The 20,530-nt window shown below is 41.2% G+C and overlaps 1 protein-coding gene across 5 annotated transcripts; it reads left to right on the top strand.

Annotated features, from left to right (window-relative positions):
• The first annotated feature begins 12,197 nt into the window (after positions 1 to 12,197).
• On the top strand, positions 12,198 to 20,415 carry LOC147420731 (uncharacterized). Of its 5 annotated transcripts, XM_086505085.1 has the most exons (3): positions 12,198 to 12,717; positions 19,549 to 19,640; positions 19,712 to 20,415. In XM_086505085.1, exons 1-3 carry the CDS (start codon positions 12,567 to 12,569, stop codon positions 19,982 to 19,984), a joined length of 516 nt encoding a protein of 171 aa, XP_086361211.1. In that variant the 5' UTR covers positions 12,198 to 12,566; the 3' UTR covers positions 19,985 to 20,415. The 5 variants fall into 5 exon arrangements, 1 of the variants encoding a protein (XP_086361211.1); XR_015187044.1 differs by lacking the exons at positions 19,549 to 19,640; positions 19,712 to 20,415 and adding an exon at positions 18,995 to 19,522; XR_015187043.1 differs by lacking the exons at positions 19,549 to 19,640; positions 19,712 to 20,415 and adding an exon at positions 12,873 to 14,052 and having other exon boundaries at positions 12,198 to 12,683.
• The last annotated feature ends 115 nt before the right edge of the window (positions 20,416 to 20,530 follow it).

Genomic DNA, 20,530 nt, shown 5'->3' with positions numbered 1-20,530 from the left:
AGTTTGGATCTTGAGTATGCCTATTGGGTGCTTTGTTCCAATTTGCAGGATTACATTCTTTTGCTGATGCCATACAATACAGACAAGGGCTCTTTGCCATAGCTCCTTTGGAGACATTGTACATACATTTAAGGGTTTTAAGGTCTCCTCCCATGTGCCATTCCACCCTGTAACTTCCAAACCCTTCAACTTCAAGCTCTTCCCCTAATTCTTGTGCATTAATGACTTCGGGTATTGTTGTTTGATGGAAAACCCAATCCAAAACATCAAAGTCTTCACTCTCTACTTCAAAAGCACCTAGCCACCAGACATTCTTCTCCGATTGCATGCTGAAGTACTTGGTATCCTTCGGTTTCAATGCTCTGTTCATTAAAGTTATGGAAATCCTCTCAATTTTTCTGTTCTTAACAATCTCGCATTCATCAAGCTTTATCACAAAACTGACAACACCATTTGCTTCTGTATGCTCCAACTCATAGAATCTTATCATTTCCTTCTGAAGTGCCTTCAAGTCAAGGAAAATATTATTGAACTCGTCAAATTGAAGATCCCTCTTTTTACCATGATAGGTACCATGAATGTGGTGAGGCTCACCCAACATCTCCATTATCCTCTCATTGATCTTTTTCCTTGCCTGCTGCACAATGGATGGCTTTGGAAGCAAAGAGGACCTGACTTTACATTGCTTTAACCTTGACTTCATATTTCTGAACAGCTTTGTATAACCATCTCTGCTAATGCCTACCTTATCCATAGTATATTGCACATCCTCCTTGTCCAAGCAAGAGCTCTGCAAAAATCCCACAATGCACTGCTCCTTTGCCTTTTTAAACTTCTTCTCTGTGAAAATCTTTTTGGCAACCTTGGGAGGTAAAGCATCACAATAATGTTTAGCTGCCATTTCCATGTTTGATGCAGAGTTTGGTTGTAGCAAAGTCCTAAATCAAAAAGTACAAAATTAACTGATTATTGATCTTGTCCAAATGACACCAACAAAATAAACAAATAGTGATCAACTAAATTAAAGTTAACTGACTATTAATCATTTAATAAAGAACAATAGCAATAGGGTCATAATAACAACCTAACATAAGCATAATAATCACTACAAGAGGTTGTGTGCTCTTGTGACACTGTTAGCGACGGAAATACACTTGGTTTTTATAACCCCCGGCGTCGCTAAAACCGTCGCTACGAGAGCGTCGCTATATGCGTCGCTATAACCATCTCTATATAGCGACGCTCATAGCGACGGTTATAGCGACGTTTACACAGAAGACTATAGCGATGCTCATAGCGACGCTACAGAGCCATAAATAGCGACGCTTATAGCGACGCCCGAGAGAATTTTTTTTTGGTGGCAGGGCATTGAATGCCCTGCCACCCATCAACCATATTGTACTTGATTCACTTTTTAAAAAAAGTGCAAGGGTAGATAATAGACCCAAAATAGTCACCCACAAGACGCATTGTTTGCAAAATTGACAATTGTACACATCATAGGCAAAATGAATTGATTGGCAAATGTAATAATGACAATTGTACAACATCATAGGCATAAAGAATTGATTGGCAAAAGGAACTGCGGTGACAAATGTAATAATATACATGGTTCAAAAAGACGTATAAAATCCGTCTCATGATACATAATCTATGAGAAACCCTAAACTAATGCTATCTAGCTACGGCTAAACTGACGTCGTCTACTCAGACGTCTCATCGCGTCCAAGCGGCGTATCTGTCGGATTCTGCAAAAAAAGACTAAGACAGCTTTCAGTAAGTATAAACATATAACGACATTTATAAAACAATACAAAAAATAAAAAAGAGTAAACCCTAATACTAACCATGCCGCCGCGAGAACTGAGAATGTCCATCAGGGCGTTTAAGCCCTTCCTGCCTGCGTACTCGCGCTCGTACGGTGTGGGATCACGTCCTGTCATCGACCACTGTCAAAACATACAAAGATTTCATTATGTTAGAATTAAAAAACTCATAAACCCTAAACTATCGAACATAAAGAGCAATGTGAAAACACTTACAAAATCGGCCTCAAATGATGCCCATCCACCGCTCCCCAAGTGGTGCGAGCTCCCTGCCTCTACTCGCGCTCTGGCTGCATCCTTTTGTTGCTTCCACTTGTCGAGATTCTCGCGCGCTGCTTTCTTTGCATTCTTCCAATCTTCTTTGGCCAGCCAATCTGGCCTGCTCCACCCATTCTTGATTGCTTTTTGCACTTCGGAACGCTTGTGTTTGCAGTATTCGCGCATTCGAATCTTCATCAGGTCTTCATTGAAGCGCTGATCCGTGTTGGAACGGGAAACTCATCATGAAGTATGCTGATGACTCTGTTTTTTAAATCACTTGGTACTTCACTCCATTTGTTTAGTATGTAGTGTCTAAACAACTGAGAGCAAAGACCACGCATGCGCGAGATCACCTTCTTGCCGTCATCATCCATGATGATGCCGCCGCTGATGTCGACGGAGTAAGGCAAGCCCTCTGGCCGGTGACGCGTGAACCTGGGTGTCCCGGCAGGGGTCTCTAGCGGCGTGTCGATGGGGGTACGGACGTCAGGTGTCTCCACCGGCGTCTGGGCCCCGAAGCGAGGAGTGTCGAGTGGGGTGGCTCCTGGTGGAGTAGGTAGAGGTGTGTAGCTTCTAGGAACAGTCAGCCGTGCAAAACCTGGCGTAGATGGCGATGCTGTGGCTGGTGTGGGGGCGGGCAAAGAACGGGAGGGTAAAGAGCCTCGTCGAACACGAGGCGGTGTGGAGGCATCGGTGGCGGAATCCCCACAACAACCGCCACCGCCACCACTAGAGCACCGGTGTCTAGACGAGTGTGAAGCTCGTCTCGTCGACGCCGAAGCTTCAGAGCGCGCCGAATGCTCCGAAAGAGAGGGAGATGCGGATGGAGTAGGAACGCGCGATGATGCGCCAGAGCGATGACGCTCCACGTACCACTGTCTCTGCTGCGGTGACAAAGAAGAAAGAAACTCCTCATCATCCATACCTGCATTAAACACACGAATATTTAAACTTAATATTGAATGAATAGAGTAGACAATGACGCAAAGACCATTAAATACAATGACGTAATGACGCATATAAATACAATGACGCAATGAATTGAGTGATAGAAGAGGCAAGTCGAAAACTCAGAATTTTCAATCAAAAAATGTGAGCGCGAGTAGAAAAGAGCGTTATACACCATGGAAGGTACTTAGAGAGCCAGAGCTTTTACAACATGGAGCAAAATTGTTCAAATACAATATTTGTGGCTTTAAGAGATCTCTCTCTCATCCTCGCATAACTTCCTATATCTATATAGAGCTCTCCGTTTAAACACATATCCTCTGTTTCATTTTGTAGCTCCTCTGCATGCACCCCATATAGAGTAGTAGCATCTTGATGCTCGTCTGGCACCACCGCAGCGGCTTCTGATTGAGCATCTTCTCTGATCTCCTCCATTGATGTCGTTGTGATTGGCACATGGTAGCCTTCATACGTCCTTGCACTACGAGGGGCTACCTCTATGACGTACCACCAGTTTGATGTAGACTTTGTAGGATGAAATATTACCTGCCAGAGCCACATAACTTACATGAGAGCTTTCAAGCACATAACTTGTAAAAGGGGGATGTTAACTATTTACATACTTACTTGTTCACAATGCTCGGGTAGTATGAAAGTGTCTCTTAGGTCAGTCCATTTCTTAGTAGAATCCACCTCAAGAAAACCAGACTCTCCTCTACGCACAGTAGCGTTGCGACCCTCCATGATTATCTTGAACCATTGCACGTTGAACAAGTCGACAAAAAATCCTCTGTAATCGATCCTCAAAATCTCTTGCAGCGTGCCGAAGTAAGTGAGTTCCGCCACCACAGGATCTACATCAGAGGAACGTCGTCGACTAGACTGTTCAAATTTTTCCATGATTCCACAATCTTGAGTAAAACGCTTTTTGTCGATTCGTTCCACCCTAAAATGTCGAGCTTTACACCATGCTGCTGTGTATGACTTATACTACAATGAACAAAGATTATGAGTGACCGTTCAAACGTTTATAAATAAAGTCACTTGCTAGTCGTACATTGCAAACTTACCTTGGTCGCGCAACCCCGAGAGTACTCCCACTCTTCTTCAGTCACTTCGTCACCGCATTGTTGTGCGCTTTTCAATTGGTTGTGCAACCATCTTAAGCTCATGAAGGTTGGTAGGCTCTCCAGAACCGCTGGATAGTGCATCGGTGGTCGTCTTCCCCGTCTCCACTCGATTCGTGTCCTTTGTCGCTCTTGCTTTGCATCCTCATATTGTGAAATCCACTTTTGCATCACTGGATTGTGAAGCATGCAAAATCGGTTGATTTTAGCCTCTAGATCTTCCATCATCTTCTTCTCAACACCGAGATTGCACATGACAATCCCAGATATGCGCTCATCATCTATGGTTCGCCATAGCGTGTCCCGGGATTTATCAAATCCGTCTAGCTACTCTCCAATGTACACTAGGGACTCTGATACCAACCAACCTTCTGCCATGCTACCCTCCGGACGTGCCTTTTGACGCACGTATCCCTTAAGCGTTTTCATGAAACGCTCTAAGAAGAACATCCATCTGGAATGAACTGTGCCAGCTATTTCCACCTCATCAACTATGTGAACAAGAAGATGCACCTGAATGGTTAGCATTGTAGTAGGAAAATGTTTCTCAAACATGCACACAAGCTCCGCAGCATTTAGTTTGGCGAATGGTATGGAGTCTACGTTGATCTCCTTTTGTGAGATCCATTGCACCAGCTTTGCAAGTTTGTAGATTGTGTTACGGATGTCGAGAGACAAACATCCCTCAATGGCAACCGGTAAAATAAACTGTAAAGTATGTGCAGCAATGATATTAAAGTCCACATTTTATGCAATGATATTAAAGTCCACTATGAATGTACCTGACACATTTTATGCCAATCGTGTGACTTCAAACCGGTAAGCTTTCCTTCTTTAGTAAAACACGTTCGGAGCGAGTGCATTACGCCAGTGGGGGTCCGCAAAGATCGAATGGTCTCTTTTACTTTGCGTTCTTGGGCTCCTGTGAAAATCCATGGTGCTTTAGGGAGTTTTATCGATCCATCAGACGCTGTTTGCGGCCAATATTGCTCCATACGATCCACATTTCTAAGGTCAACTCTGGCTCCCAAAGTATCTTTCTTGCCGGTCAGATGGTCCCATAGTAGATTACCCACATTCTTGAATATGTGCATTGGATCGAGCAAGTGATTGATCATGAGTCGGGGCCAGTATGGTAACTCGTACCATAGAGATAGTCTCTTCATCCCTGGAGGCAATCCGTCATCGCACATCTCCTTCTGCTCTAACCATGCTTGTGCATACATCCTTGGTGGCTCTCTTCCCAAAAAGCCGTCGCGTAACACATGATTCTCTGGAAGATACGCTTGATGACCTTCGTAGATTTGCTTCTTCAGTGAGGGTGCCCTACGTGCATTCAGTCTAGGTCCACATGTGACACATGCTCTGTATCCGCTTGTTTGAAGCCCTGCATGTATACACATGATAATAGATCAACTATGGGAAAAAAAAAGATTTATATCGCCCTGGCACAATCAAGCTTAGCCATAGGTGCCCCTTCTTCGTAGTCAACCACGGGGGAATGTTGTAGTTGACGATGACAACGGGCCATACACTGTAAGATGTTGATCTTTGACCAAATGGATTTACGCCATCCATAGCCAGGCCTAAGCGCAAATTTCGAGCTTCCCTGGCAAAATCCGACCATGTTCCATCTATATGTTTCCACGCTACGCAATCTGCAGGAATTCGTAGCACACCATCCGAAGATTTATTCTCCTCATGCCATGATGCTAGGGCGGCCATGGACTTACATTCGAAGAAATGCTTGATGCGAGGAAGCAGAGGGAAATGTCGCAAAACCTTTTGTGGAATTTTTGTCCCGTGGAGATCTACTCGATATCTTTCGGAATCACATTTCGGACACTTCTCCATGTCTATGTATTCCCCTCTGAAAAGAATGCAGTCATTAGGACAAGCGTGGATAGAATTGTAATCCATCCCCAAGTTTCGCAAAATCTTTCTTGCTTCATCTCGGGAATCTGGCATCACATTGTCAGCTGGTAGTATGTGCTCTTTCAGCAATCTACACAACATAAAAATATGATACAGTCGTGTAAAAATCTATCAGATCATTATACATTTAGAGTTTTATTAAAGTAAACTAATTGTAATAGATCACCTGAAAAGCGCTGTGACGCTAGTGTCACTCCATCCAAACTTTGCCTGCATGTTGAGAAGAACCAGGAGTGCTTTCAATCTAGACATACGTGCTCCATTATACAATGGCGTATCGGCTTCACTTTTCATATCATCATAGATAAGCCTTTCTGAATCCATGATCGTCTCGATCATTTCATCAATCTCGGGCTCAAACATTGCCTCGTTCGGAATGTGCTCTGCATGATCATCCCCCGAGCTGTCAGAGGCTACATCTTGTGGCCTCACATATGCTGCTTGACCAAAGCGCCTGCGAACACGTCTATTGGGTTGCAAGATTGCTGCTTGTTGGCCAGCGTCAGAGTCCGACGAGTTATAATTGGCAACAACTCGATCTATAATAGATGGATCGAACTCGCCAAATTCACGAACGTGCTGCAAAGAAACACGTCTTGTCCGTCACACAGCATGTTTGCATTGATTACAAGGACATAAGACCCTCGTTGAGAGATAGGTGTTTCGGTTGGATGGTCCCACATCCTCGTCGCTACTCATAATGAGGATAAAAAACTTATAACCTAGACAACAAATTTAATATTCTATTGGCATTCTTCATCTTATCTCTCTCTCTCTCTCTCTCTCTCTCTCTACCTCACATTCTCTAGTCATGTCCAATCCCCGCACACCTCGGTCTAGAGGTGCACGGAGATCAGAACCACCGGGTTATAATCTCGTCTTAATTGGTCAATACCTATATTTGTGGGTACAAGAAATCTACACACCCACGTCTACATGATACTGCATGTAGTGGACAAAACCCCTTTGCCTCTTCTCTAGCTGTAGCACTTCACAGCATCTTAACATCTTTTCACAGTAGATCTTTTCACTGTTCGTCCAACTCTAAACCCTAAACCGTAAGTAATTCTTGCGTGGACTCGATCTAACGTAAATAAGCGTAAATCTAAATAAACGTAAATCTAACTAAAAATAAACCTAAATCTAATTTAACGTAAGTCTACATCTAACCTAATCTTTAACGTCTTTTGGGATAGTTTCCTACGACGTTAAAACTCTCTTCTTCTTGTGTGTGTGTGTGTGTGTGTGTGTGTGTGGGTAAACCTAAATAAACCTAAGTCTAATCTAATATAACATAAATCTAAATCTAACGTAAATTATGTTATATTAAAAACAAAGAACTAAACTAACATGGATTATAAGAACCTTAAAACTGATTTAACACATAATTTTTCACATAACTCGGCAAGAGTTGGCATTCTCATCACTAAAGATGTGAGAGTTAACTTCCGGCGGTGACGCTGCCTCATCTCCATCCACATCTGACGACAGCAATTGGCCCTTTAGACCGTTCTTGCTCTTGTTACTAACTTTGAAGTTGCTGTTGAATGACTAGAGGTTGTCTAGATGGTCATTGTGTCGGGGATGTAGTGACTCTTGCCGCCCTGAAGATCCACCTTCTTCCCTATCTTCTGAAGACATTTCACCAGTACTTTTGGATCGACGGAGCCCACCATGAGTGAAGGCAGCAATACCCTATATTCCATTGAGGGCTTTCTTCACCCGCTTCATGCAGGCATCGCAGTCTATGGAGACCTAAATCTAATCTAATATAATGTAAATCTAAATCTAGCGTAAATAAACGTAAATCTAGTTAAAAATAAACCTAAATCTAATTTAATGTAAGTCTACATATAACCTAATCTTTAACGTCTTTTAAGATAGTTTCCTACGACGTTATAACTCTCTTCTTCTTGTGTGTGTGCGCGTGTGTGGATGTGTGTGCCAATAAAAAGAGATAAATGGTATAACCTTTCTATCACCCATGCCAAGTATGATAGATTGATTATGCCATTTCCCTCTTGAATAATAGGTCTTGAGTTCAACTCCTCGTCGGCTAGATCTTTAGTTCTTTTAATTTTAATTAGTTTCCTACGATGTTAAATTAGTTTCTCTCTCTTTCTCTCTCAATGTGTGTGCGTTTTTTTGGATCGTATGCATGTTTTCTCTCTCTTTTCCTCTCTCAATGTGTGCGTTTTTTGTTTATGCATGTTCTCTCTCTCTTTTCCTCTCTCAATGCGTGCGTTTTTTGTTTATGCATGCTCTCTCTCTCTTTTTCTCTCTCAATGTGTGTGTGCATTCTTTGTTTATGTATGTGTGTGTGCGTTTTTGTTTTTGTTTGTACTCTCTCTCTCTCTCTCTCTCTCTCTCTCTCTCTCTCTCTCTCTCTCTCTCAAAAACACTATGTGTGTGTGTGTATGTGTGTGTGTGAGAGAGAGAGAGAGGGAGAGAGAAAGAGGGGAAGGGAACATGAGAATGAGGAGAGGGAAGGAGCATACCTAGCTCTCCTTCCTCTCCTTGTGTGTGTGTGTGTGTGTGTGTGTGTGTGTGTGTGGAGAAGAAAAAGAGAGAGAGAGAGAGTGAGGGAGAGCGTTACCTGCTCCTTGCTTGAGGGCGCCGAAAAACTCAGATCTGAGATCTGAGTTTTTGGGCGTGCTCGGTTATTTTTTTAGCCCAGCCGGCGTCGCTATGAGCGTCGTTATGAGCGTCGCAAATTTACAAAGAAATTTGCGACGCTCATAGCGACACCGGGAATTTTTTTTTTTGAGCGTCGCTGTGTGAGCGTCGCTAATATGAATAGCCTCTTGTAGTGAATGTGGAGTAGAATCATAATACAACCTAAGCATATTAACAAAGAAAAGTAACCTAAGAATATTAACAAATAATAGTAGCAACTTAACAATATAAAATAAGCATATATACCTTGTTGCTCAGATTCTCCTGCTGCAACCTCCTCCACCACGTCTCAAGGCTTCCATGTTCTTTAACTTCTTTTCTCTTTGTCTGTTTCCTAACATTGTATTCTTTCTTCTAGTTTGTTTGAGCTGAGTTTGTAGCTTTCCGTTGCTCTCTTTACATTCCTCAAGCTGTTGTTTAAGAGTATTTATCATTTGTTTGGCCAAATGATCTTCTAACTTAAGAATATCTCTCTCTATCGCAAGACTCTGTGTATAACCCAGCAACCCTCTTTGACCATCACCCACAAATTTTATCAAAGATGAACAATTTGAGAATGGGGGAGTGCTCTTTGTCATTGGGTCCACTGGATACAATCTTCCATCAGTCCAGAGATCAATGTGTTTTTTTTTATCTTGCCGCATTGCTTCAAATATGGACGAGGACACCTCTGCACATTTGTTTCTCTTGTGCACTGGACAATATTCTTCATTTAGCTCAATATGTAGATGGTATAAGCTTCTCTTCTCCATGGAAGTTTGTTAACAGTATTTGTCAGAGATAGTACTATAGGGAAAAGCTCTGCAGATACGAGGAAGAAGACGACACAGAAAAGGTTTGTTTCAGCTTTTGGAAATTTTGAATTTTGGGCCAGAGCTGACGTTTTCGTTAGTTTTGGAGGGATTATTTTTTAGAATACTCAAGATCCTAGAAAGATTTGACAATGACATGTTTCGGCGGAGGTAAAGAGGACGCAAACTCACCTTTTTACAAACATTTCACTATTTTTTAAATAAAGTATATATTCTCTCTCTACATATTCTTACAGGGCACAAAAGTGACCTCAAAATTCCCCTAATGTGAGTTTTGCCAAAAAAAAAAAAAGATAGACTTTATCAAGAGGTGTAACATGATCAATCTTAACCACATTTTCTTGCTCCAAAACCGTGTAATGGGAAAATGTTGACCCTGATTATATAGTGTGATTGAGAGACCGACTTCCCCCTCACTTTGAATCGATTTTTTTTGTCACTCAACATGACACCTCATGCTCAACTAATTCTAAATTGTTTGCAAACATTGCATTTTGCAGATTTGTAGTGGACACATTTTATGCACTCTCCACTGAACAAAGGAAGAATGTGGTCACCCTCCACAAACTCAGTAACCTTGCTCATAGCTTCCTTGATAGCCTCCCTTGCCTTGCCATAATCTAGAGATAGTGTTTCGAAATGCTAGTGTGCAGACTTTTCATCGGATGCTTGCAAAAACTCTTGCCTATTGCCCACTGCCTAGTAGCCTTTTGAAAGGCAATGTGTAGGGAGCCAATGTTAGAGTTGCAACCACTGTCAAAGGTAGTGCTTTAGAACACTAGGATTTTGGTTGCTTTGTCTTGGCCACCCCACCCTGCTCTGATGCAATGTTTTGATATGACCACCTTAGCAACGTTGGACGTGTGCTCTGATACTAATGTTAGGTTTTGAAAGCTAGGGTGGGTGTAGAGGTAGGAGAGCCATGGAGGGAGAGAGATATGTTGAAGAGTAGGACAACAAAAAAAAACATGCTATATTTGATTTGAAAAACCATTTACATGTATAGAATAGCTAGAGTAATATTAGCCGCTCTTTATTACCATGAAAACTCCACAAAAGCAGAGGTGTGCATTAATTTTCTCACAACAGGGCTTGAACCCATCCAACATACTCCAGAATCATATAGGTTAGAAGTAACTTCTTCTATTTTAGTGGTTATCTTGATCACACCCTTGTAGTACAACTAAGGTACAAAAACAATAGTATCAACCGGGGGTATCAAACCATAAAGGTATGATACCAATATATGATAACAAAACAAAAGAGATACTTCAATTAATAGCCTTCACTTTGAGAGGATACACACTGGGTCAAAACCCATTTTGATTAATTAATTACTTTGGGAGATTCGTTCTCCCAGCTAGATCAAACTAAACCCTTCCCTATCCACCTGCGTTCCTGCGCAAGGTCCCTCCCACCATCCCCTCCCACCTAGCAAGTCCATTGGGAGCTGCCTCGTCTCCTCCTGTTGCCTACGCCAGTCCATGCATGGAGGCCCTGCAACAGCTCTTGCTCCCTCTACTTGTTGTGCCTGCGGCTCCATCGAATCTCCGACCTGTACCCGTCTCATCCTGCTGCCCCCGCCAGTCCATCCATGGATGTCCTGCGATAGCACCTGCGTCCTCTCCTGGCTGTGGTGGCTGCTGCTCCATCGAGCCCAATGGAGACACACACATAGTGCGCGCCGCATGGAGGAGCTCCGTAGGGCCTCAATACAAAGCCCGCAATGCTCCGCTTGCAGAATTGGGACCACATACTTGTATGAAACCGTTATTATATCGGTATAGTACCTGTATCATATCATAGTATAGAAAAAAGAAAAGATACAATTATCATGCCATAGGGGTACCAATATCATACATTTATGATACGGTTTGTTTAAAAAATGATACCAATATTACATGGGTATGATAACGGTTTCATAGTGGTACCTCATTTGTGTCATTATCGTATCAATATCAAACCAATATATCCATTGATATGATATTGGTATCATTGTGGGGTTATCATGCCGGTACCACAACCTCACCACAACAATAAATTTGTCTTTTCATATTTATACCAAGTTAGAGTATAGTGGTGGTTGTTTCCTATCATTTTGCTCTATATATCAAGTTTATACATGTATCATACTGCTATTATGCTACTTGCATACCACTCTTATATCGGTAGTTGTTTTGTATCATTGTAATATATGATGAGAATATCATAAAACTACCATAAAGTGTAATAACTAGTTTGATATTGTATAATATCTATATGAAATTGTTGTGTAGCAGTATCACTTGAATATCTTAATGATATTATATCATCTCAATATCTTACCTACCAATTGTATAGCATATCCATATCTTATTGGTTTGATGCTATGATCACATTACTTTTATACCATTATGATATCAGAATAACAATTCAATACTGATATGACACGGTGTCACACTAATTTCCTACTTGTCTGATACATTAATATGTCATTTCTTAAAACTTATACGTGCTTATAATGCTAGTATGTCCCTATAATCTTTCTCAAGGTGCTTATTAACCAGTATCTTCGGAGATGCCCTATGGAAAGTGAAAGCAAAGGGAGGTTGCACAGAGATCATGGAGAGGTGGAATTGACGCGTGTCCCTAGGCAAGGTGGAGACTTCTTTCATCAAACTGCCAAAAGAGACACTCTCTCTCTTCTTCGGACGAGAGTGCAGCGAATCCTCTCTCTCTCTCTCTCTCTCTCTCTCTCTCTCTGTATTGCGCTCGTAGGTCGCGAGTTTGGATCAGCGACATCGCTGTGCCAGTCGAGCTCCCAGTTGGTGTGGAGGTCGCTCTGGTGTGTGTACGGGGCAGCTGGAGAGTACGACATGGAATTTCTGAGGGGGACAGTGCAGAGACGGATGGGGTTGCAAGGATTCTGAAGCGTACGTACGCAATCCACGGAGGCAGCGAGCTGAGCACGGATTATTTTTTTTGCAGGGGGGCGGAGGGGGATGTTCGCAGCGGACAATGCAAGTCCGATCGTTGCCCTGCACAATATTCCTCCGCTCGTCTGTTGCCATTGGAATAGGCAGCAGACATCGACAATGCCTTCCCTTGCTCTCCATCAGGTCAGGGTGCGCTCGCACACAAGTATTTTGAAAGGTCTCTCTCTCTCTCCCCTTCTTCTTCTTCTTCTTCTGCTCGCTCTCTCTCTCTCTCTCTCTCTCTCTCTCGGGAATTCTTCTCGGGTGTGTGTGTGTGTGTGTGTGTGTGAGCGCACGCCCCCCCCTTAATAATAAAGTGCTCAGGGCCTGCAGGTGGACTCAAAGCAGATTGAAATAGAGAGTGAGGCGACGAGGCAAAGATGACTGTGGAGGGAGATTGCTTCTGTGTCTGTTGTAGTGAGCGCGAAAGGACACGAGAAGGGGGGGATTTTCATTGGGTAGCGACAGGCATGAGTGCAGACGCACCGTGGGAACAAGCGAGTGACGAACTTTTGCCTTCGCCAATGGGAGCGGGAAGGAATCCTCCGAGTTAACTAATTATTGAAAGTTGAATAGACCCTGTATGTACCGATAATGCTAATATATGTTTCTTACCTGTTTGATACTTGTTTTATATTAGTACTATAATGCTAATACACCAATTTTTAGGTGAGATTCTTTTTTATGTTCAAAACACCCCAATATCACATGAGAATGATTCTCGTTGTCTGTGCAATATCCCATGTAAGGCAACCCAAAACCTAATCAAGAGTGTGACATCATTGATTGATACAATATTATATCCAAAAGCAACAATTGCCAATTTCCATAATATGGCTTGCATAACTAGCCAATGTATAAATTGTGGCCTAGTTACATCTAATTGTTGTGCTTCCAAGGCTGCCTTTGACTCCAAAATTAAAGAAAGGACAGCTAGGATGGCGCAGATGAACTGATCGAATATGCAACATATGAGGGACATTATGACACCCTTAGTCAAGATCTTGTTGTTGGCAACAATTTTGCTTTTCTAACATAAAATGATAACAATGAGGATTTCAATTTTACATCCTACGATGCACTAGGTAGCTAGAGGAATCCATAGGCTATTGATGAATAGGGAAATGTAATTGTGTGAGGCTCACATTCTATCAAGGGGCTCTACTATCGTCTCAATAATGACCATATCTGAATAAGAAGCCAGAGGCACTCATATATTCTCACCTTGTCTATGTAGTAAAAGTTTCCATGGCACCTCATCCTAGCAACTATAATCATTATATCATATCATTGGATGTAAGTGAGTCCATGTACAATTGTATGCCATTTGAGCCATAACATAAGTGTACAAACTTTATGAGAAATATCGTTTGATTCTTGTTATTTAAAATTGTATAGTCCATACATGTTTGCATTAAGTGTGATGCACAAGAGCCATGCACTCATGAAACATTTAAACACAAGAGACAAAGCAAAAGTCACCCTAAACCTCATTTCCTAGACTTCTTTGGAAATCTTTCTAGAGTAGTCTCTACCTCTTTGAGAGTGGCTTATACCCTCTTGAAAGTGCATACTCTGTCTCATACTCTAACTCTTGAGCTTCTTTGCTTGTTGCATTTTCTTCTTCATCTTTGGTATTGTCAATATTTTGTAGCTTCAACTCCACTTGTTTGACATTGATGTTGGAAGCTCTACTCCCTCCACCTCCATGTTCCATCTCAACCAACTACTTTAGTTAATAGACAACAATTTGAACTTGTGCATCAATTTCGAGAGGCACTAATAGGTTGCTGAAACTTTGGGAACGCGTTGCTCTTTTGCATCTTTTGAACCAAAACAACTAGATTTATTATCCTGTACAAAACCATGCTTATGTATATTAGTTAAATATCACCCATATGATATCGATACAATTTCACCTTTTTAATAATAAAATACTATTATTGATATATAAAAAAATTAATACATGCATGCTATCAGTATAATATTGGTGTGTTAGGAGTGTGATATCCATGTCTTATAGCATGTAAGTTCCTATTCTAGCAGTGACTACAAGTACAATACTTGCATTTAACAACACCTAGTTTTCTCTTTGGTGATTGCCAATATTTTTCCTTGTCCTATTGTATCAAGTCTAAGGCCCTATCATGTCCAATTCATTTCCTTTGGTTTATGCCCAATAAAGGAAGGCAACAATAGCTAGTTGGTGTGGTTATAAAAGGAGAGTATGTCCCATTTGGGACCATACGTACTCTAGCAAGGGCCATTAAAAATTGGCACATCAAAGATGAGCACTCTGCTTCTTCACTCCGCACTAAGAAGGGGAAGAATAAAGAGAAAAGCAAGGATGATGCAAAATATGAGGCAATGAGTACATTATGAGAGGGGGAACGGGTAGGAGAAGAGAGGGGAGGAGGCGAGATTGTAGATGGTGGGAAAAATTTCTTAGCACACGGCTGGACTCATAAGTCTAGGAGTTGTTACTGAAACTTTTTACGACGGTAACTGGTACAGTGCATAGTTTGGCAGTAGCCCAGCTGGAAAGCTATTAAATAGGGCTTACTAATTCATTTTTGGGATGACTAATTCCTAGATCTTAGTTCCTTGTAGCTTGTATCTTGGAGTTGTTATGTGCTTGTAATCCTAATCACACAATGAGCATACTTGACTCATCATTGTACTTGTCTATTGATATGAATATACAATTTTAGTTTTAGTTACTAATATCAATATCCATTCTCTTTTCCAGCTCCAGTGTTCATTGTCATTTCCATTTCTAGTCTTGTATTCTATTTTTAATGTTATCTAATCTAAAGTCTTGTATTGATTTGAACTAACTCTAACTACCAACATGAAATAGCTATCTGAAAGTGTCTAGCTCATTTCATTTTGGCGATCACAGTGGCTTGAGCTAAGTTTCTCTTGATAGATGAACCACCTCTCCGTTAGTGTTAGAGCATCACACATCAATCATGTTGTCCAAAAGAGTTTCACGAGGAAGAAGTCCAGCTATCAGATTCATGGATGATATGGGCTGTGTTAGTCCAATCCATGAAGAATCAGAGCGAGGTTTTGAGTCTGAGAGGGAACTTGAGAATGGGACAGATGTTCCTGGAGGGCCAGGAACAACTGATGAATTGTGGGATTTTTAGCACTCAACTCATTCTAGGCGCAGACAAGCAAAGCGTAAAGGACAATGGAGCCGGTCTCATGGATCTCAGCATAGACAAAAACATACTAATGAAAGCGAGGACAGCAAGAGAAGTCATATGTCATGATACAAATCAACAAAAAAATTTAAATTAAAAGGAGTTGGCTAATAAGGCATCCTTTGAGCCCCAATTTAGAGAGATAACTGAGATTCTCCTTAAGGCCAAAATTAAGTGCAATTAGCCTCTACCTCAAGGATGGACACACACAGCTTCCTACTGTCATAAAGTGGCAGAATCTTGGCTAACCAGAGGCAAGCGGACCTTGTACAACTCTAATACAAAGACTTGGAATGAACTCACCCCTTATGAGTTTGAAATGAAGACAATCAGGAAGGCTTAGCTGGAACAAGAGGCATTGTATCATCTTGTTCAGAGAGAGAATGCTGGTCTTAGTGTGCTAGAGTCACCTAAAGTCTTGTACCGACCCCCAAAGAAGAAGGCTTTAGATAAGAATAAGTAGGTCCATTGGACTAATAATGGTTAACTTTTCAATGCTTCTAAATTTTTTTGGTATACACCAAAATTCAAAGAAAAGGGGGAAAGAATGTAGATGGAGAGAATAACTGCTTTGCATGCAGTTGGATTGGTAACTCCAGGAGCATTTACCGCAATCGGTTATGATGGTAATTGGTATAGTGCATAGTCTGTCAGAAGCCCACTTAGAAAGCTATAAATAGGGCTCACTAATTCATTTTTGAGACAACTAATTCTTGGATCTTAGTTCCTTGTATCTTGTATCGTGGAGCTGTTATGCTCTTGTAATCCTAATAACACATTGAGCATACTTGACTCATCATTGCTCTTGTCTATTGATCTAAATATACGATTTCAATTTTAGCTCCCAGTTTTAGTATTCGCACTCTTTTCCAGTTCTAGTGCTCATTGTGATTTCTAGTTTGAGTCCTATATTCTATTTCTAGTGTTATCTGATATGACTCAGTCTTATACTGATCCAAAAACTACCAACCTAGAATAGATGTACGAAAGTGTCCAGCTCATTCCACATATTTATTATCTCCTCCTACCTTGAGATGTTACCTACTTGGATGGCATACAAACAAATCCTGCATTATGAAGATCATCCATTATTTAGTTATAGAAGAAGGCATCATATACACATAGACAAAACTACTCCATAGCATCAACAAAACATCATGAAATTGCTAGCCATGTTTCCATGAGAAGGGAGGGAGTTGTATCCTGATTCCACATGAGATAGATCCCCCCCCCCCCCCCCCCCCCCTCGGGGCATCGTTGATGAATGGACACAACACAAAGGCATTAGTGACACCCCAAGATGAGTGTTATCACATTAGTACTCTCATGGATGATTCATAGTGGGGATGGGAAGTGGAAGAGATACGGAAAAATCCCCGGTATTGGGGCACCCTCTGATTGAAGGACTAGCGAGGCCCCATTATAAGTATGAAATGCAGTCCACTAGAGGTATAATTGAGGTTGGGTAGTTGGCAGCTTCATTGGTTCAAAGTGCTACGAGGCCCCCATTTGATTTGAGATCAATCCTTGCTGGCAACTTGTCCCGATTGACCCCTGGTATGTATTGGTTCACCCATGGAATTTTGTTATACTGCGTTTCAAAAAACCTACACACGTTCCTTGCATGCTTCATTGGAGCGAGCTGCACCATTCCTGCTAATTGCCGAAGGTCCCAACTCTCGATCAAGCCCCTGAGCACATGAAAAGGGCCACCACGAGCTTAGAGGCCCCTAACTTCATTGCTCTTAAGTTGGGGGTTTTACCCTAAAGAGGTTTTCTCAATTAGTCCTTGAGGCTTGAGTTGAGAGGGACTTAACTTTATTTGCCACCGGATCAAGGACATGAGATGCGTGGTTCAAATGCAAAGCAAGCCTTGTTGCTTAATTAGAGTTGTTGATCTTAAAAGAATTCTCGAGATAAGGGCCAATCTTGAGGTCCTTAAGAAGATGAATGCGAGATGTAACCATGCTGATAGAGTGATGATAAAGGAGTTGGTGTCTTCACTCAAGGGTGGGGTTTCAAGTGGAATTATTTCCGAGACTAGTATTACAAGATAGAATGGTCTTGATTAAGTGACAAGCACTATTGGATTAAGACCATTAGGTTTCCTCAATCTCGGAAGAGTAAAAAGCCTTTCCAAACATCTTTATTTTAAAAACTCACAATGATCGATGAGTTATATTATCAAAACCAAGAAATTACAAACTATAATCATGCATATGCCAAGCCATGACATCCCCCCAACAACCATAGATACTTCGGCTGATCGGGGAGCCACCTTGCACCACTGAAAAGGACACAAGTGAGAACCTAATCTGATAATTGAGCATGCTTAATTGGACATGAGACCCACAAACTACACATTCATAATGACATCGATTTCCATGTTAAGCTTTTGAAAACATCTTAAGTGCATAAGTGAAGGGTGATATCATGCCATCCCCATGTTGGATGGCATATTAAAGAGGAGCTAGACTTTGGAGGCAGGGGCCTTGACTCACTATGGTAGGATTTGACACCCATACATCCTTCAAAAGGAATGTTTTTGGCCTGCCCAAAGAGCAAAGGCAATAGAGACGTCTTCTCTTTTTGCTAACTAAAAAGAGAAGTTTTTTTTTTTTTTTTTGGTCAGTTTAAAGATATTTCTCTAGAATCACTTTGTTTTATGAAAAGGTTTCCTAGGTGTGTGGTCTCAAATAAAATCCTAGGGATGTAAAGATAAGGGCCATGTATAGGGAAAATATGACCTTATCATTGGAGAGGATATAAAACGACTCTACTTTTAGGTTTTGGTTGTTTAGGAGTGGCTCGCCTCTTCTTGAGTGGGCTAGTGGTCTTGAATAGAATCCTAGGGATGTAAAGATAAGGGCCACGTATAGGGAAAATATGACCTTATCATTGGAGAGGATATAAAATGACTCCACTTTGAGACACATTTTGGTTATAGATGCAGAGGAGGACTGTAAACAGTCGTTGAATGTTCATGTGGAGTCCACCCATGATGTAAATCTCATGTCCAAGATCCACTTTCCTAATATCTCTCCAGTTCCTATTATAGTTGCTACCCATTCTGTTGAAGCTGCACCCCCTACCAAGAAGCTTAGTCCCAAGGGAAATCTTAAGAAGTCTTCTTCTCTAGCTATAAAGAAAGCATAGCAAACTGTTTGAGGTAATCATTTGTTTTAGCATTGTTTTAGCATTGTTGTCCAAGCGACATAAGCTCACTTGCTTTCTGTTTTGCAATAGGTAAAGGAAAGAAGTGTTTGGCTGAAACTGCATTTTCTTCTTCCCTTCTCAATGACTTAGGTGAATCTAAGGAGGATCTCAATATTGATACGTTTAGTTCACAATTGGCATTAACACCTCCTTTGAGAGTGTTATCTATTTCAAATATTTTCACACCATAAATGTCAAATTTGCTCTTGAGGGATATGTGCAATGCAAATATGGCACTTATAGGATGCCCAAATCCAACTATGGGATATACATGCAAGTTGATTTGCTAGATAGGGACTCTCGTCTCACAGTACCCCTTGTTGTGATTGAAATCTATCTATTAGTTCTTGTGGAGGCATTTAACGTCAATGATTTTGTTCGAGTTGAGAATGCTTGTGTGAAAAGAGGTGTGGAAAAAGATGGTGGCACGTGTCTTTGGGCGCTCCATGCAGATGCTCCTACTCTCATGTGAAGGCAAAACCTTTCAATTTCTTCCTGCGGGCTATATCTTGAGCATTAAATCAAAGATTCTCTATTCGCAAGTGGTACTGCTCCTGAGTTTGTCTCTACTATTTATTTCATAGTGATCAAAATTGAAAATTCCACTAGGAATGATGGCTCTCCCAACTTTCACTTCTCCGTTGTGGATCGGCCTTCAACAAGCAATCATGCTAGTGTAAGATGAAGCTCCCTGATCCGCATGAAATACTGCTTGAGATTGTTTGCTCATGTTGGTGTGTTTGGCAGCTTCTTTTTGTACCTAGTAGATGCTTTGACTACCAACTTATGGTGACTAAAGTAAAATTGAAAGGATCCTACACTTGCGTGGCTCGTAACATCAATGTTTTCAAACAACTCTCCAATACACTCTTTCTATTGTGGATGCTACAACTTTGTATCCTCTCCTACCTCTTTGGAGATTTAACTCCAAGACTACTTGGTGACACAGGTTTCAAATTTGGGCTTTGCAAAGAAGGTAAACAAGTTGAGAGTAACATTTTACCTACACACTTTAGATAATTGCTTATTGACATTTTGGTTATGGTATCTTGGAGATTGTGAGTATCAATAGCTTGGATGTGGAGTATTCTGCAGTGCTTGTAAAAGTTCAAACTTGATTTGGCAAGTGGACAATCCTTTTTGTTATTCTTGTGATAAGAAGTCAAAGATTGTGAAGTTCCCTGTCTTGCCAGCCAATATACTTCCTCAAGATGGAGAAGTTGTTAGTGTGATACTTCAAGGTGCAGTGGTGGATTCCATCTTGGGATTCTTCCGTACAATTTCTACATCTCTATGAGAACAATCTCGTGCATTTAAAGTCCTCACTTCTAAATCTCAAAAAGTTGGTCTAGTTCACAATTGATAAATCGGGACAAGTTACTACTTTCAAGACTGCCTAACTTCTTGTTTTTGTTGAAGAAGAAGCTGTGCTTTGAGCCATGTGGCTGCATTCCAAGACAAATGAAGAATATATGTAGATTCTACTTTTGAATATTATTGCCCAAGTAACAAAGACGTTTTGCAATGTTTGTTGCATCTTTATAGCTTGAATATGTCAATTGAGTG

The sequence above is a fragment of the Adiantum capillus-veneris genome, chromosome 28 (assembly GCF_014529385.1).
Source record: "Adiantum capillus-veneris isolate H3 chromosome 28, ASM1452938v2, whole genome shotgun sequence".
In the NCBI taxonomy this organism is placed as follows: domain Eukaryota; kingdom Viridiplantae; phylum Streptophyta; class Polypodiopsida; order Polypodiales; family Pteridaceae; genus Adiantum; species Adiantum capillus-veneris.
This window is presented reverse-complemented; position numbering and strand designations above follow the sequence as displayed.